Source organism: Aythya marila, assembly GCF_965140915.1.
Source record: "Aythya marila genome assembly, chromosome: 3".
In the NCBI taxonomy this organism is placed as follows: domain Eukaryota; kingdom Metazoa; phylum Chordata; class Aves; order Anseriformes; family Anatidae; genus Aythya; species Aythya marila.
The window spans coordinates 48,379,069-48,400,076 of NC_139044.1; the positions used below are offsets into that span (position 1 = coordinate 48,379,069).

At 35.7% G+C, this 21,008-nt stretch overlaps 1 protein-coding gene across 9 annotated transcripts in view; it reads right to left on the bottom strand.

Moving 5' to 3' along the window:
• Positions 1-21,008, bottom strand: part of MAP3K4 (mitogen-activated protein kinase kinase kinase 4) — a 92,269-nt gene that overhangs the window by 8,100 nt on the left and 63,161 nt on the right. For 5 of the 9 annotated variants that reach the window (XM_082756084.1, XM_082756083.1, XM_082756081.1 and 2 more), the window contains 13 exons: positions 20,297-20,446; positions 19,238-19,399; positions 18,111-18,244; positions 16,210-16,288; positions 13,716-13,794; positions 12,882-12,978; positions 11,870-11,986; positions 8,122-8,222; positions 6,567-6,647; positions 4,907-5,098; positions 4,131-4,201; positions 1,834-1,950; positions 313-472 (listed from right to left, as the gene is read on the bottom strand). In XM_082756084.1, the coding sequence (XP_082612210.1) occupies positions 313-472; positions 1,834-1,950; positions 4,131-4,201; positions 4,907-5,098; positions 6,567-6,647; positions 8,122-8,222; positions 11,870-11,986; positions 12,882-12,978; positions 13,716-13,794; positions 16,210-16,288; positions 18,111-18,244; positions 19,238-19,399; positions 20,297-20,446 (1,540 nt within the window). The remainder of the gene's footprint in view (positions 1-312; positions 473-1,833; positions 1,951-4,130; positions 4,202-4,906; positions 5,099-6,566; positions 6,648-8,121; positions 8,223-11,869; positions 11,987-12,881; positions 12,979-13,715; positions 13,795-16,209; positions 16,289-18,110; positions 18,245-19,237; positions 19,400-20,296; positions 20,447-21,008) is intronic. The other 4 variants (XM_082756079.1, XR_014317123.1, XM_082756082.1 and 1 more) reach the window with 4 other exon arrangements.

Here is a 21,008-nt window from a genome sequence, read left to right on the forward strand (position 1 = left end):
ATACAAGGACCAAAATTTGAGTTTGGATGAACCCCCAACAATCCTAACAACCTCTACAAGAGCTATATAAATCATGGGCACAACTTATGAGTTTGCAATGCCATCTGTGAACATTTTTATGTTCTGCAGTTAAAAAGGAGCGTTTAACTAGCTGACAACTTGTAAATTGAAAATTGAAAAAGGTGTGAAAGATTTTATACTCAACTGTTGTATAGATAATGTGTGCTTAATCTGAAAAACATCCCCCATCCCTGCCCCACACCCTCATCTACAACACTGAAACAACAACATTACCTTTTTGGTTAACGTTACCTTTAATGTCTCGATGAACAATACCATGTTCATGTAGTACATTGATAGCAATCGTGATTTGCTTTGAGTAGAGCCTAATGACATGCTCCTGAAGGCCCAGTTTTGACACTTCCTCCAGAGTGCCCTCATCACAGTACTCCATGAAGATGTACATTTCTTCCTGTTGTGGGAACCAAACCGGATTTCATTGGTGTTAAAAAAATTTTTAACACTGAATTAGGACAAAGTTTTCCTTCCATCTTTCACTGTTTGTGAAAGAGCAAGTTCTAGAGGAGGTACCTTTTACCACAGAATATCTAGTTAATCATCTCTTCAGACCTCTATTCTCTTAGGCATGCTTCATCCTAATATTCTATTGCACAGCGATGGAAAATCTCTTTCACATGTCTATCCGTATCCTTTATGCAAACGACAGTATCCTTTATATGCAAATGACAGTATTTGGTGGTGTAATATATGTTACTTTGGAATCTACCAAACAGCACTTGGGAAATCTATGTAGATAAAGCGGAAATACTAGAAGAGGCTTTGCATATTTAGCAAGTTAAAAAGAGATTTCCCCCCCACCTTTTCCCAGTTCCTGCACTATCACATGCTGATTGCTTGGGGAAGGCAAGTTTTTTTTGTTGTTGTCTGTGCCTCAAACAAGCATGCCAACTCTAACTCATTTCAAGGAAAACTTTGGTTCTTGTTCCCTTTCTTTCTCTCTCTCCAAGCCCATTTTGGAAGTTTCAGCCAATTGCAGCCAGATTTAATACAAAAGATGGCAGACACTGAACTTTTAGAACTAGCCTGAGAAACCAATGACCCAGTGGCACAGACACCCAAAGTCGTGTCCCCGAGTAAAGAAATGCAGGCAGAAAGCAGCCTTTGTCCCCTTCCAAAACAGCAGAGGGTAAGCGAATCAACACATTCATACTGATCAAGTCAGTCAAGAGCACACACCACTTTCCAGCTAGGTACCCAGCATCCTGTTTCCTCCCAGGGAACAGGTAGAGAGATACAGGAAGGACCTGAGACTTGAGGGAGCTGGGGAGGAAGGGCATATGGAAATGAGAGTAAGAGAAAGTCAGGTATCTCTGCACACAGCTGTGGGATCCCACTCTGTAAGACAACCAGGCTTCGTTAGTTCTGCTGCTCAAGCAAGAAAACTCTGCTGCTAACACTGAAGAGTTTTAGACAGGCTGTCTAGTCTATATCTGCATACAAAAATTATCAGTAAGTACAACATCTTTGCATTTGGAGCAGTCAAACAGAGTTGCAGCACACGATAGCTCCAGCATTACTCAATTCACTTACTGTGAACCTTCTCTGTTTATGTACCAGTTTCAACACATTTCTGCAAACTGTGTTTTAGAGAGGTCTCAACACTCGTAGGAAAAAAGACTTGTAATTCACAGAAATATCCAGACAATTAAGTTACACGAGAGCGTTCTGAAGTGAAACCACCAATGATCCAAAGCTTCTCAGAATTCTCTCCCAACCCTACACACAACCTCCCAGGAAGTGATGTTTGCTTACCCTATGGAGCTCCACGCCAAAATACCGAACCAGATTAGGGTGTTTGATGCCTTCAAAAATCTTCAGTTCATCAGCTGTTTCCTTGATGGTTTTGTGATCATTAGGTTGAAATCTTATCTACAAGAAAATTTTTCGTTATTTTGCTGCTATTAAGTTTCAAATTGCTAAGGAACAACAACAAAGACAAAAAAAAAAGCAGGTAAAACCTTTTTTTTTTTTTTTCTTCTTTTTGAAACAGTATCATCACACAAAAAGTTACAGAATTCTACGCCTTCACCCCCAAAACTAACCAAAAAAGAACCCCAAATTGTTTTTGGAAAATCATACACACATGATGATTTATAAACTTGATAACGTGAAAATACTGTTACTTAAACATCACAGATGTGGACACATATACATGTATCTTTTTGGAGCCTGCCTTCTAGCTTATACCTGGTAGGTAGATGCAATACAAGAGGATCTGAAAATAACATGAATGACAGCTGTCATTCAAGAAAGACTAATTGACAGGTATTTCATCAAATGAGACTAAGGGATTTTCTTTGAGGGTTTTCTTTACAAACATATGATCACGGAGGTTTTGATTAAAGGAAGAGGCTTTCATTAGTTCTCCTACAACATGCTGTGATGGGTTTTTCTTGGAGGAAAAAAAAAAACAATCTTTGGAAAACTGATTTAAGGTTTCCATTCAGACAAAGATAAGCAAAACGCTCAGTTAATTATGGGGGATGTTATTTTTACTATTCTGGTAGAAAGCAGAAATTTCATTAATTGAGTACAGGACAACTGCTAGAGAAATAAATGCACATATTTCACCTTTTTTTTTTTTGCTACGGTGTTATGATTGTTTTGTTCTGTACAATTCCAGTATATCAGTTGTACTCAAACAGTGATAAAATTAAATACATGGAGATTATAAAAAACAAAAAAGGTGATCAATGACATTATTTTACATACCTCCTAACACTCCAAAGTTGCACTACCGTACATTTGTAGTAAACCTTTTCCACTATCATTTGTAGAGATATTGGTGACACTGTGGTTAAGACAGCAAAGTCTTGAAGAAATCCCAGAAGATGGGGAAATGTTTTCAATATTTTCAACCAGTTGAAAAACAAATGAAAAAACCTTCTCTTAAGATACCCCTAAGGAAACCCTGAAGAGCTTTTTCTTGGAAGTTGCAGTTTGCATTTAAGCCCACAATGGGGACAAAAAAGTGTTTCTTGGTGGAATACTTACAGCAAGTTGAAAAGTACTACAGCGTATTGTGTATTTAGCCTACTAAGGAAGTATCTGTCAAACAGGGTCCATTTAACTTACATCTATTTATAAAATCCCCCTAATGAGAGTGCACACATGCTAATCTGCAAAAAGCACCTGCATCTAGAAGGCAACTTCGAATTCCAGACACGGAGATCTACAAATAGTGGGAAAAATGTTACTTTGGCAGCAGCTAGAAAAAAACTTTTGAATGTTGGTATTACTTAGTCAGCGAATGACTATTGTACAAGAAGTTAAGCACAATCCCAGCCTTGCTTTTCCATGCTTCTGTGAGCTCATATACATATTACGTATGTGGAGGAACTACCTCATCAAAATATAACTGCTCTAGCATCAAATGGGTGGCACAGTGACTGTTGTGAACGCTTGATGATCCTGGTAGTAAGATGTGGAAATGCAGTAAAATTAAACAGTACAAATATTTTAAAAACCAATGTGTTGTAAGGAAAAAAGGATCTCTACACCTACACAGCTTTACTCATTTCTATACAGAAAATTAGGTTTTCTGTACCGACCAGGTTAGTCAACAGTTTCGTGACTCAACCAAGCTCACTTAAACTACAGAGGCTGAAAAACATCTGATGTGGCACTTCCTATCTTTTTCTCTACGAAATGAGGAAAAAGAGAATTAAATGTGAGATGAAATACTGTAAAGTAAGACAATTTGTGTACCGTTTTTCTAATCAGAAAACTCCAGAATAGTTTAAGATCTCTTCACAGGCGTTCACACATACTAAGCAAGTACCCATTCAATATCCTTGTGAGATTACCCAGTATCCATTTTACATACTTCTACATTGAAACTTTTAAACTGAAAGAAAAAGCTTAAACAATTTGAGGAAGAACAAGTGATAATTAGCAGTTGTGGCTACATGAAGAAACAATTTGTCTTCCCATCCTTTTTGAGCTAGCTAACAACTATGTTCAGAAAACCTTAATGCCCAACAACTCATCTGTATGTGGTTTGGAAAAAAAGCAAGGGCAGCAATGATTCTCATATAGTAAGCACTCACTTCTTTCATAGCCATCAGCTCTCCAGTGTCAACACTGATACAGGTATAGACCTTCCCATATTGGCCTTCACCTGCAGAGTTAAAATAAGAAAAAATAATTACCCTACATTCAGTAAGTGACATATACGTCAACCATAGTAAGTAGACACATCACTGAAAGCTCCCCTTGACAACTTTATTTGTGTGTATTTTCATTTAATAACGTCAAGTACCTTTTAACCTGTAACACCTAATAAAACATTTACAGCCCTGAATTTAGTGTCATGTTTTCACTCTAGCAAACTTAACAGGTTAACCTGAAAGAAAAATCCTCATGAGTATGAGGATGAGTATGAGCAATATGAGGATTTTCCCACAAATCCTGAAGCAGAGAGGAAATAACAGTTGTATGTGGGAAGCAACAACATCATTGGTGAGTAAAACAAATCCCAAAGTTTGTGCTCGTTTCCATTCACATTTGTGGTTCTTTCAAGAGCAGAACTCGAACCTTTTATAGGGTTGAACATGCAGAGGCATTGCAGGATCATACACAAGCAATCATCCTAACCAAATCCTTTTACTCCTTTGTTTCTTACTATTTGACCAGTGAAAACTTCACTGAAGTTCTACATGAAGGACATCCTAGCTGCCATTGTATTTTGTATTTCAACATCCTGATTTCAGTAAAGCTGGTATTACCTATACAAGGATGCAAGATTTCAAAATATACTCTTAGATTTCCTTCAAAAAATAATCTTGGTATTTTAGCCTTACAAATGAATGTGTAACAAACTTACCGATTTTGTTTCCTCTCTGCCACTTGAAAGTCACTTTTCTCAAACCTACATGCATGACATTATCATACGATTTTGGCGTGTCACAAACTTGGCCAATGATGTTCTTCCTCCTCATCTCCCTGTATCTCCTTTCTTCAAACAACTGAACAGATTTTTGAACAGCTTCAATTGGTGCTTGCTTTGAAACAGTATCTAAAAGAAGAGCAATGAACAATTTCCTTGATTGAGAAATATTGTTTGTATATTTTATTTCGTTACCTTTTGATATCACATCAAGTGACTCGACTGAGACGACAACTATTTTGTGAGTCAAATTTAAGACACAGCAAACGAATAAAGCATTTTAGCAATCACATATGAAACTAAAGAAAACTAAAGGAAAATGAGAATCCTGGTAATTTTCTACTCATCTCTTAATTGATCCAAGATAGTAAAAAGTATGAAAAACATCGATTTTTTTTTTTTCATATTTGACCTGTAATTAACCACAGATAGATAGTGGAAATATGTCAGAGCCATTAGGAGTTGCCAAGGGCAGTTAAGTTTTTACTCTCTTTATAAGAAATTTCTCTTATTTCAAAGATTCCAGGTATTTACATAACTCCAGCTTTAAAATGTAATCACGGAACTGAATCCTTGTCAGTGAGGCTAGAAGAAACTGTAAAGAAGAAAAATTACACATCTGTCACTCTTGAGAGACAGTAGTTTAACCTTCTTCTAATGGCCGTCAAAAGATGGAGACAGTGAAATACCCCCAAATGATACATTCTACTGCCTATAATTAATATCACTTCATCTATACTAAATCTGACTCCCAGCAGTTTTTAGTCCTTGTCTTATTCACAGTGGATAGTATTCCACTTATTCCAGTTCCCTTTGCAGCAGACTTCTACAAATTTTCTGTTTGTCCCTAATTCATCTTTTCCTTCCAGATTAAACAACCTCAATTTCTTCAGTATTTATGCTCCAAACAAACAATAATTCTTCTAGATTTCAGAAGTTTTTCCTGTGTTCTCATCATTGTGAGGAACATCATTGAGTGAGTGAGTTCACATCCTGAGTCACATCACCGATAGATCAACTTTTTATGTGAAAGACAACTTTTTTATAATGTTTCATGAGGTTCTAGCTTGCCGTAAGATACGCACATAAGTTGTGTATATATCTGCACATACAATACAATATAGGAGTCTCAGAAGTAATCAAGTTACTTTAAGTTTCATGAAAATAAGCAGCAGGACAGATGTGAGAGGCCCATAAGAGCCTTGAATTTGGGAAACGGAGTAGGATCACCCAAAACAAGAAAACCCCATATTGAGGAGAAATCTTAGGAAGTGCTTCCTACAGTCACACAATCAGAATAGGAAACTTCTGCAAGTCCTATACCAATAACTGCACACATTTTGCAATGGTAGGACAACACTACTCACATCTTTAGGTGACTTGAACAGAAAAAAAAAATTATGAAGTTTAATTACTCCCACATCAGATGGTGCACATTGCAATTTTGCTAGCAGTATCTCCTATCTGCAAGCAGTTTTTTTTCCCCCTTTCTAAAAATAAAGCTGTGAAAACCTTTTCCAATCAGCATTAAGATTCAGTCTTTTAATACAGCGCTAGTTTAAGAAATGTCAAATTATAGTGGCTCCTAGAAGCCTACCTTTGGTCTGGTTGATTAAAGTTCTGAGCTCCCAACTCCGCCGGGATGAGCCAATAGTATCTCCTTTTGGATATGATGGTTCTGTAGAAATAATACTTTTAGCATAAAAGTTGCTTTATCTCATATTAAAGATTATGCAATTATATTCAGCAGAAGCTGAGATCTTACATACCAGGACACCCTACAAGTATGTAATGCAACCACAGCAATATACGGTCTTGAATTTATAAATGATTTCTCCTTAGAAAACAGATTATGAATGCTATTCTAAAATAGGATTTAATTTATATGCCAAGAGATATCTCCTTCCACACCTGTGGAAGCACTTCAAGTCAGAACACTCAGAATAAAATGCAGGATACAGGTCAGTAGGAAAGCAAACTTCTAAGTTGCCTGAGAAAAAGACCTGTATCGTTCCAATCTAAGCCAGTTTCTTGTTCATACGTATACATTAAAAAATGACTAAGTATGTGACAAACAATATTTTCAACATCTTAAAACTAAACAAAATGAAGCAAAACACACTTCCTAGTGTACGTTTCTAAGACATATGTTTGTAGAAACCTGCTTCATTTTGCAGAATGACCACAGTATCACTCTGTTTTGTTTGCGATTCCATACTTCATTCTAATTTGCAAAGAACACAGTGTGTTAGAAGAGGAGGGTCATGGGGATCTTACCATATGTAAAAATAACTGAAGGGAGGCTGTAAAATACATGGAGCCAGGCTCTTTTCAGTGGAGCCCAGTGACAAGATAAGAGGCAATGGGCACAACCTGGAACACAGGAGGTCCCCTCTGAACAACGGGAAGCATTTCTGTGCTGGGCAGGTGGCACAGGTTTTCCAAAGAGGTTTTGGGGTCTGATCAAAAGCCACATGGACATGTCCCTGGGTAACCTGCTCTAGGTGGCCCTGCTTTTGCGGGGGGGTTGGACCAGATGACCTCCAGAGGTTCCTGCCAACCTCAGCCAGTCTGTGATTCTGTAATCAAGGTATGTGACTTTCCAAGATAAAAGTTTCAAGGTATTTATTGTAATAAATACCACACGTACAAGGATTGAGTAAACCTGAAGGAGGAGACTTGGTCAGGACAAAGTCACCCACCATGACCTTTCTTCCTGGATTCAAATAGCAGCAAGCATCTGTAACATGAATACTGCAGTGGTAGTGAAAGAATTGGACAGGAACCTTTTCACTGTCCTGATGGGTCCAATTAATACCTCAATAACAACAATTAGAAATTTACTATCTAATGGGATATATGAATCAGCAACCATGGAACTTGTTTAGCTTTGAATAGTGTAACTTAGTAAGACACCAGGAAATTCCTTCAGTTACAATTCAGAAACAACATGGAAGGCAAGAGAGTAGTGGGTATGTCTGAAAACAGAAGAACTTGCTATGAACAAAGTAAGTCTGAAAGTTAGAAGTCTAATATGTTTAAATGGAAGAGGTGAAAAAAAATGGAAAGGGTAAGAACTGGTAACATACAAATATGTTAATGACAAAAATCACCAGCATATCCAGATCACAATCTAACATTGTGACAATCACCTTCTCGCTCTTCAGTGGGACTGGAGTGACGACTAAGGGATCTGAACTGCAACTCAGCTGCTATTGAAGCCAGTCGATCATTTTCAGGGACACTGGAACCCCTGTTAAATAGAGCCATTGTACCAATTAAATTAGCATTGCACTAAATTATTACCAATGACAATTTAACTGCAGTTTGCAAAACTATGAAGCCTAGGACATGAACCATGAAAAGAACATGAAAGAAAAACGGATGCTGAGAGGCAAACTGAAAACCCCTCATAAGCAATTTTTTTCCCCAAATGAAGACTTCTTACATAATTTTAGCTGTGTCACCCTATATATGAAAAAATAAGCTTTTAAAGCATTAACAACTTGAAACTGCTGTTGTCCATCCCAACAGAATCCATACTACTGATCCGTAACACACAGATAACCTAGCTGCTGCAGGACGCGGCTGGTGCCAGGGTTGGATACAAAATCCAAAGTGATTCAGCTTGGTGATAACTTGAGGCACACAATCAGACGAAGGGCGCTAACTGAATTCATATGCTTCTAGTGAATAACGAGTACAAAGTCACAGCCCATAGTCACTATGTCAAAAATACTAGGAAGAGCCACAGCTCAGCAGACAGGAAGAAGTACAGCGTTAAGTGATAGCAGCTTGATTGCTTGTGCTCCTAGTAGTAGCCCAGGCCCTACCTTCTCCTGAAAGCAGAGTACAATTAGATGACTCAGAATAAGACCCAGATGAACGTGCATGCTGAACAGAAAGGCAAACAGTAGTGAGAGAAATGAGTCTTAAAGCTTAAAGTCTTCAGGCACCTTTTTCCAGCTACCAAGACACTGTTCAAGCCAACCAGGTTTTACAGCTATAAATCCTTCACAAATGTCTTTCTGCACTAAGTGCCTTTTGGCTCCCTTTCATTTCTTAAAGCATGGTGGGGAAAAGCCGTGACTAACACCTCCTAATGTTTTAGATGTATGAGTTAAACATTACTGGAAAATGGGGAACATCACTAAACCCTTCACTGGCATTTAAAAACTATAAAAAGATGACAGATACTTGGGATCACAAACAGTGCACACAGAACACTTCCCTACACCTAAAGATGTTTTCGTGATTGTTTAAAGAAAAATAAATAAATAAATAAATAAATCATAATAAAACCTTGAAAACAGTTTTTTTTTTTTTTTTTTTTTTTTTTTCTAAGCCCGGGACATCCTATTCCCATGTGAATATTCTCCATATGATGACTGCTTTTCACTCCCTGCAACTGTCAGCTAGACTTTTTATGTTTGAGAAGGAACTGAACTAGTGAAAAATTTTGGTGTTCCTCAGGAAAAGCAGAGTTTTTAATCAGCAAGAAGGCTGAAGTTATACTAAGGAGATACAGAACAAAAATTCTAGATGCACAAAGAGCTCAAAAGCACCTAGTGAAAACAAATGCCTTTAGAATGAGTTAGTAACGGAACAGAAAAGCCTAAGTATTGTATCTTTGAATCTAGTTGCCTAAAATCCATTTCGATCCCATCTTAGCCACCCATATCTTTTTTTATTGCCTGTGTCCATAAAGATTGTCTGCATGCTATTTGGCAAAGAAATAGAGTAAAAGAGAAGGAGACTTGCTAAATTTCTGCTCTGACCCTGGATAAATATAAAACAATGAATAATAACCTCAGCTAGATAAAAAATGAAATATTTATATAGGTAGCTAGTATGAACATAGCATAAATTTATAACCATCAGAAAGCTCAATGTAAATAACTAAATATTGCTGCTTTGGATTTTATTTTCCAGTTTTATTAAACTTTTATTTTTTCAGAAAAAACTTCGATAGAACTATGGTGGCATTTGTGCACCATGCACTGCCTAGTGTAACTGATTTACCAAGTTCCTACATTCAAACTTTTATAGATATTTAATGCTTATAACCATTTCCTAAATGTCTAATGAGTTTCTGGACCCCACACCTCTTACATTCAGAGCCAAATAACACTTTCTTGACCCAACAAATTCCACTTTTCCTTTGGAGCACAAATAAATGAAATCTGTAATTAGGACTGCAATGTGTTAAAGTTTGCTACTTTCTTTTGACTATATTAACAGAAGAAACTTGCTACAGACATATTACATTCACCATCCTCTTATAAAAAAAAAAAAAAAAAAAAGGAATCCAACCAAACCATAACAACTATGTAATGTAGGTGGTTAAGCAACAGTACTTAAAAATCCAGGCAATGTGTGGAAAAAAAAGTCATTGAATATTTTCCTAATAGCCATCGAACAAAGAGAAAACTAAGAGGTCTAAGAAAAATACACGTCTGATAAGCAGGCCTAGGCCTGTTAAACTAAAACCCTGCATTCACATCAACTTTCCTATTACAATCCATGAAAGTACTGTGTATTGAACTGCAATTAATAATTAGAATTCTCATTTCTTTTCTTCGGAATGACTATTTTCTAGAACTGGAAGAAGCTGTCAAAATGCTAACCTTTACACTTAAGCAAAATTTGCATAGGATGTACAAAACAGAAGCCATTAAAAGACTATACCTCTGTATTCAGGTGTGTCAAATTATAAGCCTAACAGTTGCATTTGGTATAAAATCACCACAAAGACTATGAATATAAAAGAAATTGCCTCCTTTCTCTCCTTTAAAATTAACTTCAAGGAAGGAAACACTTTGGCTCTAAGTGCTGTACATACTCAAAAATCCCCTGCACTTGTTGTGTAAAGTAAAAACATAATCAAATAAACAAGTTCTGCATTTGGTTTTTCAAAATCATAAAAACATTAATCATTACCCTGTCAGCATATAAAGCTGCCAGAATCTCCCAATGAAAGTTCTCTAGAATTTAACTTTCTTGAAAAGGGCTTTTCAAGTATACAGCGCTGCAGATTACTGTCTACTTTTGTCTTTTTTAACAAGAGGCTTAAAATGGAAGCATGAAGTATAGAAACACATAGTTTGAATGACAAACATTCAGGACGTATTTTCAATAAAAAAGGCCTGGACTCACAAGCTGTACCTCTAGCATCTACTGTAGGATGGAAGTTGCATCTTACCATAAAAAAAAAAGAAAAAAAAAAGAGAAGACTTGCATGAAGGATATTATATACAAAGATGAAATTCACTTTCCTCTCGAACACCTTAACATGTGCTTCTGCTGTCCATCTGGCAAGGGCAGCACTTGAAAATGTTATTTGTCAAATGGAATTTACTCCTGAAATCTTATTTATCTAATCCTGTGTGTTTCCACCATATGCTTCAAAATATTTATGGGAGGCAATAACAATACCAAAACCGTTATCTAACAGCCAACCAACCAACGACAAAACCCACAAAAAAATCCCACCCCACATCTTAGGCTTATCTGTATGAGTCAACTCGGTGCCAAGTGTTAGTTATCAAAACTAATTATTTAGTCAGGTTATACCGAGGAACTGACTGTCTTATGTTAATTTCATGGACATTTTTATTGAGCTATTGAGATATATTTATATCTTACCTACTCACTCAAAACATCAGAACCACATGCTTAATCTACCATGTTGTTTGTACATTTTAATTCTGAGAGTGGTCTAACCATCTATTTCTAAGATGTAAGATTTTGCTCAAGTCAAACATGAATGAAGGAGCCAGTGGAATACATGATGGGAAGGAAAAGCATGGTGCAAATGATCTACTGGAATGCAAGTAGGTGGAAACATTTGTATGGATGATGTAAGGAGAATGAGACTGCTACATCATGGAGTGAGGCTACCTGGTATCATTTGCAATGCTGACAGATTTGGGTTGAGCTGAGTCGCTACCGACGGGAGCGGGGCGACTGACAGTAACGCTGCAATGGTTCCGTGCATCACAAGGGACACTCCGTGTGCTGTGGCAAGAAGAAAAACCTCAGGAAACAGTTCAAAAAATAATAATGAATGGAGATGAAAGTTCTGTTTAAAAATAAAATTTTGAAGATTGCACACTGAGGTGCAATTTTAAAAGTCTTTCAGATACATAAAGACTTTTCTGAGAAATAATTTTATGTCTCAGAAGCTTCAGGAACTGTCAATATTTATAAGAATAATCATCCTTAAAATAAAAACCTCCATATCTTTAGATTAGTGCCAATTTCTGCCAACAGCTAAGCAACTTTCAAAAAAAAAATTGAATTCCAGTGTATATTCTGACTGTATTGCTCTTCTTGAAAAATAAGACCCTCTGTGTAAAAAGATGTACGGCAAGGTATGTTTTGAAATTTTATAACAATTTTTAATTATTTGCATTAATTACTGTGTCAACTCATCCAAAGGGAAACAAAAACATCCCTTGCCTTTTAATTTCATCACAGCATATTGTTAGTGATGCAGAAATGCCACCATATTCTGGAATGCTGTTATTTTTAAGTCTTACCTAAATCTAGACTACAGAAACCACTGTCCCAGCCATGTGCACAAAGATTCAAAGTGAAGAAGGAAAAAATAAGGCTTGCTAATGAGCAGTTTTCACTAAATTAAAACTTGTTACACTTTAGCATAGTTTTCACTAAAGACAAAGGGCATACAAGTGACTTAAAAGCTGGGAATTATGCACCAATAAAAACTGTAAAATAAAGGAGAAGAGGGTGAGGGAGAGAAATATTGTCTTTAAAAGCACATTTATAAAATTCAGATGTTCTTTTTTTCTAGCTTTTTTGCTGCCAAGAGGAAAAAAAAAAAAAAAAGGTGTTCCACTCACTAAGAGTGAGCATAGCCAGGAAGCAGTTTAAAAATCTGGACTAATACCTGAAGCCTTCAGGAGTGGGGATGATAAGATGAGGGTTTGGTGGATCACTATGGCACCGAGGTACTTTTACAGGACGTGGGCTGTTTCGATGAATAGCTACAAGCATTAAAAAAAAGGCAAGACTTTTACTCAGATGTCAGAAAAAACTCAGCTAAGGGCATTTCAAGACACAAAATTAAAACAAACTGCTATTTCACACAATTAAGTGTAAACCTGAACAAATTTTATTATCCTTTAAGAAATACCTCTAATTATTTAAATATTAAATAAAGCTATTATATGTAAATATTAATCATGTTATTGTATCATGTAACTCTCATCTATAAAATAATTAAGATTCTAAAGAAAATAAAAAACCAGCAATTAGAAGATGTATACTTACTTCGCTAAAACTACATCTTTGTTATTACAACTTCACAGCTTAAGGATGATTTATTATCTTATTGCAAAATAAATATTAACAAGCAAACAGCAGTATTATGTTCCTTTTGCATCAGTTAGGTTTCTCAGACAGAAATAGAGATCAAAAAGATTTGGGTAAAAAAAACATATGACAGTTGTACCCATACTAATGTCGCACCCATGACAGTATGCAATGAAGTGGTAAAAAAGGGATTCAAGAACAAAATGCCCCAAGAGCATCTGTATAGCTTTTCAATTTCTTTAGTAAAACTAACATCTATTTAAACTTTACTCAGGCAATCATGGTTTCCCATTAACAATCATGAAAACCTTAAAAATATTTGTTATGCTTTTTAAAACGAACTTACAATCCAAATTATACAAAAATAGCAGCAAAACTTCAGAGCCAATGCCAGTAACTACTGCCTTACCAAGGTACAAACCTGTAACTGGACTGTGAGGTTTTCCAATAACATGCCCAATGCACTCATTCATCAGAGCTTGCAAGCTCTAGAAAAGACAAACAGAAAAGGTTGTGATATTTTACATTACAAGAGAGTTCATAATTATATGGTGAAGCTCACAGTAATAAAATAACACTGATTAAATATGTAGTATTGCAAAAAATGCACACCGTGTCTCCCAATCTACCAATTTAAGTTTTTTAATCCATGCTAGGGTTTTGACGACTTTTTTTTTTTTTTTAAGGTAGAAAGTCTTATTTTTGCCATGCCTGTTGACCTTGTAAAAATTAAGTAACCATGAGAAGTGAACAATGACATGTCATTAAAAAAAAATCATAATATAAAGCCAGTGGAATTTAAAATTATCCATTGTTAATAAAATTAAAAATCAAACTTGCTGGGAAAAAAAAAAAAAAAAGTTGCAACAACCTCTGCTGCCCTCCTCCCTCCTTTTCCCTAACTGCGATTCCCAAGAAGAAACAGACAAAAAACATGGGTGAGAGTATGACAGCCTGAACCACAGGATGAAAATCTGTAAGCATAATATGAAGCACTGCATAGTAAAACTTTCTGGAAAAGATGCTTAATAGATCACTGAACTTGGGCTCAGGCAATCTGGGATTAATTATGAGGTGTACTATCTACTGTGCTTGTAATCTCAGACAAGTTATTAAATCTTGTTCTGGTTCAATTTACTTGTCAGCACACCAGGGATAAAATGTCTTCACAATAATGAAATACAATTATGTTGTTATGTACGGCTGCTATGAAAACCACTTATATATATCAGTCATTCAGACTAGTCAAAATTTCTGCCAGAAAAAAATCAAAAACTTAATGAAGACGTAGAACTAGAAGCTAGACCAACTGAAAAATAATGATTAAATTGGGAAAAACAAAACAAAAAAGGCGTTTAAACTGTGATTGGCATATCTTATCAACCTAGACTGAGCTCAAATCTATCTCAGCTTTGAATGTAGAGCTTTAAATACAGACTGTCATTTATTTAAATAATACCTGATGTCATTTAAAAAAGAGATTAGGACTGACATAGGCATTTCTAGGTGAAATGCTGTGGCTTGGTGTTATACTGGAGTCAGATTATATTACCAGAGGAGCTTTAAGTGATGCTCTCCAAAACTGAAATCCTCTTTAAGAAAGCAAAAGTTCAGAAACGCAGTTAAGATTTTTATTTCCTCCTTTTCTCTCTCACTTGTTCAAAGTCTAACTTTAATCTATCTCAGGTAACGTTAGCTCTGAATTGTCTTCTTTGTGCATGTGAAAATTCTGTCATAAAAACATACTATTTGAGGAAGCGTTAAGATATTTTAGATAGTTATCAGTCAACAAACTAACTCGTGTGATCGACTGTTAACACTCCTTCATGGTCACAAGAAAGGATCAATTCCATTTATGGACAAAATTAACAGTTAATGTCAAAGGCCATATCAAATTTTTTGAGCTTCTGTCCTCTGAAGCTTCACCATAAATACTGAAGAGACATCTAGCAAGACAGCATCACTAAAATTTACACATACCACTCTTCAAAATACCAGGTATTTTAGAAGCTGTCAGATCAGATAAGTAAAGCTATGGGGCTACTTCCTGAAACTACAGTGTTAGTGTCTTAAAAACACAAGCTTAACCCTGTCATTTAAGAAGACAACCCTTTCACAGCAACTTAAACACAGAATAAAAATGTAACTTACTTGACAGCTTTTGACAAAAAAATATGTAGAAAGAAACAAAACTATTGAGTTTCTGTATTAACCAAGACTAATCTGATAGATATTTCATAACATGTCTTGAAATTAATAAAAATTAGAGGCACTGGCACATGTATTCATGTATTTGTGGCAAATGTATTCTCACTTCTCTGTAGTAGAAGATCTGATCTCTGTATCAAGATCAGAGAAATAAATTTTCAGGATTTTATTTCCACAGGAAAAAGGGTAAGGCAGAGCACAGAAAAAGACAGCTGTATTCTACTCTTCTTTTATAGTAAAAATAAAAGAGAGATGCTTTAAAGTCTGTTTCATGTTGGTACAATTTGAAAATATGCTTTTTGTATTTATTTATTTTTTTGGATTCATACCATAAGTGAACTTTGGATACTAACAGACTCAGGAGCTCATATTCAGAAATTTATTATGACAACAGCAGATTTTAACTATGCAGTAATGCTGCTAGCAAGTTTCCCACAAGAAATTGGGAATTGCTTCCCAAGACAGTACAAGCAAACTGTCAGCAATTTGAAAACACTAGCATTAGTGGTCATAAGCATACTCTATTCATATTTTTTATAAATTGAATAAATCTCATCGTCAGCTGTATGCAACAGCAATTGGTTCAGAACACCATCTGTAGTCAGACACCGCTTTATAAAAGACAACCCTGACAACAGATATTGATAGCTTCACATATATTTAGGAATAAACAACGAGAATAAGTTATTCCATACCAAGAAGTCATCTTCTGGGAGAGCTGAAATAAATGCCGGTTCAATGGCTTGAAGAAAATCAAAACCTTGAGTTGCCCACCTATCTCAAAGAAAGGAAAAAAAAAAAAAAAAAAAAAGGAAAAGGAAAGAAAAAGAAAGAAAATTAGGTACTCTTTGACTAAAGCCACAGTTAGAGTTTCAACATCAAAGAATATTGAATGACAGTTACTTATTTTTCCTCTTGCAGGTTTAAAAAAAATCTTTGTAAGAAAATGGATTAATATATAAAAGGTAATGTATTTAACTTGCTGACTTATATGCAGATAAAACATGATTTTAGCAAGGACACTGTCAAATAAAGCAAGTAGACCATGCTTTATTTCTCAGCCCCTGAATATTGATGTATGTACTATCTTCAGGAACAGTATCATCAATTCACTCAAAGCCAAACCACAATGTTCCCTGCCTAAATTCTCATTTGTGAAACAAGATGAAAAGAGTACTGATGATTTCATAAGCATCTGATCAGCAAGAACTGGGCATCTGTGTTTTCAGAGCCTAGACTGGTAAAACAGAACAAATCAGTAACTTGGCTAGAATGAGATGTGTCTTTAGCCACCTCCCCTTATCCACCAACACTGTTTCCTTCTAGACCTACTAAAATTAGCAGCTGCAATCTACAAAATGCAAGTAAATCATCACACCAGTCTAACTAGTGTAGCCACACATGCTTCAGACTACCCACTCTTTCCTCCTCTTCTTTCCGCAAGCAAAACAAATAACCTCCAAGAAAGATTGATCAGGACTACTCTTTAAGGGGGAAAAAAAAAACCACATCAATGTCGTGTTGTAATCTGCTAACACAGGTCAATATAAGGCGTCTATTTTATAATACAATGGAATTCTATAAAAGTTCTGACATACCAGCTGCAAAATACTGCAAAACCACCAAAATAAATCAAGCTATGGTACCATTTTTCTTGGGCAATTGTCCCAGTCTCTCTGTTTCCATCCTCAAAATAATGTAAACACTCTTTTTTTTCCCTCCCCACTAGCGTCCAGCAATAGAGTTTCCCATTAGTATCCTAGCACTGACTGTAAGCACAATCTGAGAGACCACTGGGCCCAACAACTGTCTCAACAGACTGAGGAAACACACATTCTGATATTTATAATGTAGTTCTAGTTACAAAACTAACTACAGTTTCATGCCATTCAAAGCAGAAAATACTGCTTTTTCAACTTCTTCATTTCCTGAAGTGAGGTTACATATAAATTAAAAAAGAGGCTTTGAAATAAACCTGGGAAAAGGAGTTATTTGCAAGCGTGAGTACTTCAGACTGCAACAATAACCATCCATAAATACAAAGGCTGAATTCTATTATTTACACGCAATCATAAATCCGGAGAATTTTCACCAGAGTGGAAACTTCTTCCTCATCTGTGTGCCATATTTTCAGAAGAGACTAACAGAAAGGACACGTACAGGAGGCTAAGGTTTCTATATGGACAATTTCTGCAACCAGCACAACACTCCTTTCTCTCTGCAATACTCAGAGAATGACTGTTGCATATTCATCAATTTTTATTGACTCCTGGTCACATACTACTTCTGTCCTGAGCTAATGACCCCCTTATCTAGTCTCTGAATTGTTTGAGTCCAATGACCTCCACTTTTTCTTCCCATCTTTTGTCGGCTAACATGAGGCAAGATGTTCAGCAGAAAACTGCAAAGCAGCTGCGGGGTTCATTTGGCTTTATGAATTTACAGTTCAAATCACTTTCAAAACTCAAGAGACAGAAGCAGCAATAGTTCCTAAGAACTACTTCTAAACAAATAAGCACTGTTCACAGCAGGAGAAGTCCTGTACAGCATTTAGAAGTAACACAAACAACTATGGCATTATCAAGTTTGCTGTTACCTGGGTCGAGTGCCTCGGCCGCTCTCACATTTTGTTAGCACATAATTCATCCATTTTCTGGCAAAGCTGATGTACTTGTCTCCAATTTTCTGCCTGAATTCTCCAGACATTAGACGAACAACTTCTTTATGGTACTGTATGAAATTAAAGATTATTTTTCACATAATAATGGCAAGATTAAAAGTATCACCATACCCACTGGAATATTTTCAGGGTAACAAAACTGCAGTATGATAACAATCACATCCTCTTCTTAAACAAAGTAATTTTATGCAAACAGTAGCATATGTATAGAAAGAAATGCAAAAGTATGACACAAAATGTGTTATAGTGAGAAGTAGCACTTGAGCCATATTGTAATTGTTGTGCGCATATGGGCATATGCTTATGTTAAACAGGTTACACAGCATTTAAGAAACATCCCACATGAATATTTTGTTCCATACTCAGAGATTGAACTCATAGTAGTGTTTATTTTTCGTTATATTTCAAGTAAGCTAGGGGAAAAGGGATTTGTATGTGTTCATTAAAAAAACAGCTGTTTTTAAGAAGACTATCTCTATTAGTATGTTAGTGTACTATACCACAAACAAACAAAATCTTACAAAGGTCACAGGAGTCAAATAATGAAACATACTAAATGCAGCTGAATATGACATTTTCTCATCAGCACTGTAGGGAAGACACTCAAAACCTATATTCACTGCACCAAAGAACCACCATAAACTTTGAAAGAAAGGCTCTAATTTAAGTTTTATACTACTCTAGATTGAAAAACAGCAAGATGAGTTACACAGTGACATTCAATACCTAATGATATACCTAATTTCATCTAAAATGTAGACAGGTAGCAGAGCCTGCAAGGCTACACTTGAATTTAGCAAGTTATTAAAGCTTTTTTTTACAGTTTCAGATGGCTAATTGGAGTCTGAACGTAATAGATCTCTTCCTTTACAATCTTTTTCACACAACATTTCTCTCACAACTCGTATTTTTAAAACGTTCTGCTAGAATTCTTCCTATTTCCACAGAGTTAATTACCTTATTTGCACCACTGCAAAGACAGAAACTTCAACTGGTTCCTTTACAAATCCACAAAACAAATAATTAACTTTTTGTTTCCTTACCTCAAATCCAAAATTATAACCCTGAATCATGGCTTCCCGGTAGTACTGCTGCAAAGTGGCAGATTCGGATTCATCAACTTCAGCATCGAACTCAGATGTGAACATATGATCAACTCTGTCAATGGCACTGCTTATCTTATTGCATAGCTGCAATGCATCATTCTGAACAACAAAAAGGGATGGGGGGACATCAATTTATTATTTATATTCTATATCTGAATAGGATTGAGGCAAACATTAATCTGATAATTACATTATATTAAATGTAAACACATTTTAATGTCATCACAATTCCTTCAGTCCCAGAAAAAACAAATACTTTCCAGCACTTGCACTAAGGAAGTCTTATCATTAATGGAAGCACTGCAATTCAGTTTGTTTGTGTGAGATGAATTTTAAAAACAAGGAAAGCAAATAAAAAAAAAAAAAAAAGAAGAAAGAAATGAGAAAATGTGTTTTTCTATCTGTAACGTGACCGAGCCTTTGGCAGCATTTTCACCCTGCTACGTGGGCAGAGCCTCTATTGAACTTAGGAGAAAATGCAGGGCCCTAATATTGCAACTTCGACAGATTAACTTTTTTTCTTTTCTGGATCCTTCAAACAAACAAACAAACAATCAATTTAATAAAAAAGACAGACAGAGACCTGTTCACTTGCACATCACATGCAGTCATCCTCTCCAAATACGGAAAAAAGTTATTCCTTACAGATCATGTATTTTGAATTTATTTCTTACCACATCAATCACTTTCTTTCAATTCAATAATCCTACCATATGAAGATGTATTTATTCTGTTGCTATTAACATTTCTATCACATTACAGACTTGTTTCCCACTTAACTAGCATAAAAAATATTATACCAACATTCCTCAAAAATACAATCCTAAATCCTTTCCAATAACAATGAAAATTGTACTGATAATAAATTCCAATGAGGTTGCAGAAATTACAGTTGCAGAATGTTATCAGCATTGCAATCTAGTCTCTGTACATTTCTATTCATCAGTGACTGAAATAAAATCAATTTTTACTGAGAAAATCTGGAAAACTGCTTACCTTTAGCTGTTGCAGAGCTTTGGCAATGACTGGTTGGCTGGATGTCTGTTCCTGGTGCAGTGATACGAGCCCTTCAATAGACTGTTGGAAAGCTTTTCGCTGACTCACAAGGTGGGCAGACTGAATGACTACGAGGAGGAGGTTGTCAACCTAGTAATACAAGATACCACTAGTTCTTACATACACAACTTTCTCCATAAAAACGTGTCCCGTATTGGCAAATTCCAATTTGTTATTTTGGTAACTCTAATGTATTAATGGCCTCTCTCTTTGCTATTCATGTAGACCTTAATTCACACAGAAAAGCTTGATGCTGGCAACAGAACTTGATAAATACTCATCTTACTAAGCAGTGAGATCTATAAAGGCAAATGCCACAGCAAGTTTTCAAGGGGAACATACTACTATTGATTTCTGGAAAGGTGATTACATTTTTGAAATTTTGGAAACACCGTATTATAAATTATCTTCAAAATAGTTATGCACAGCCAGTATCTAAGAAAAATAATTACACTTTCTCCAAGCAGGTGGAGGTAATAATCATCATAAATAAAGTGGGTTTATCCAACTAAGGTTTTGTTTTCAGAACAAAAAGCTATTATGGAAAATTGAAAACCATAGATTTACCACATGGTCTTTGCTAAAATGTTGAAAATTATTAAAAAGTAAATGTAAGAGCATGTTTTGAAAACCAGAGCTGTGATATTGCAGA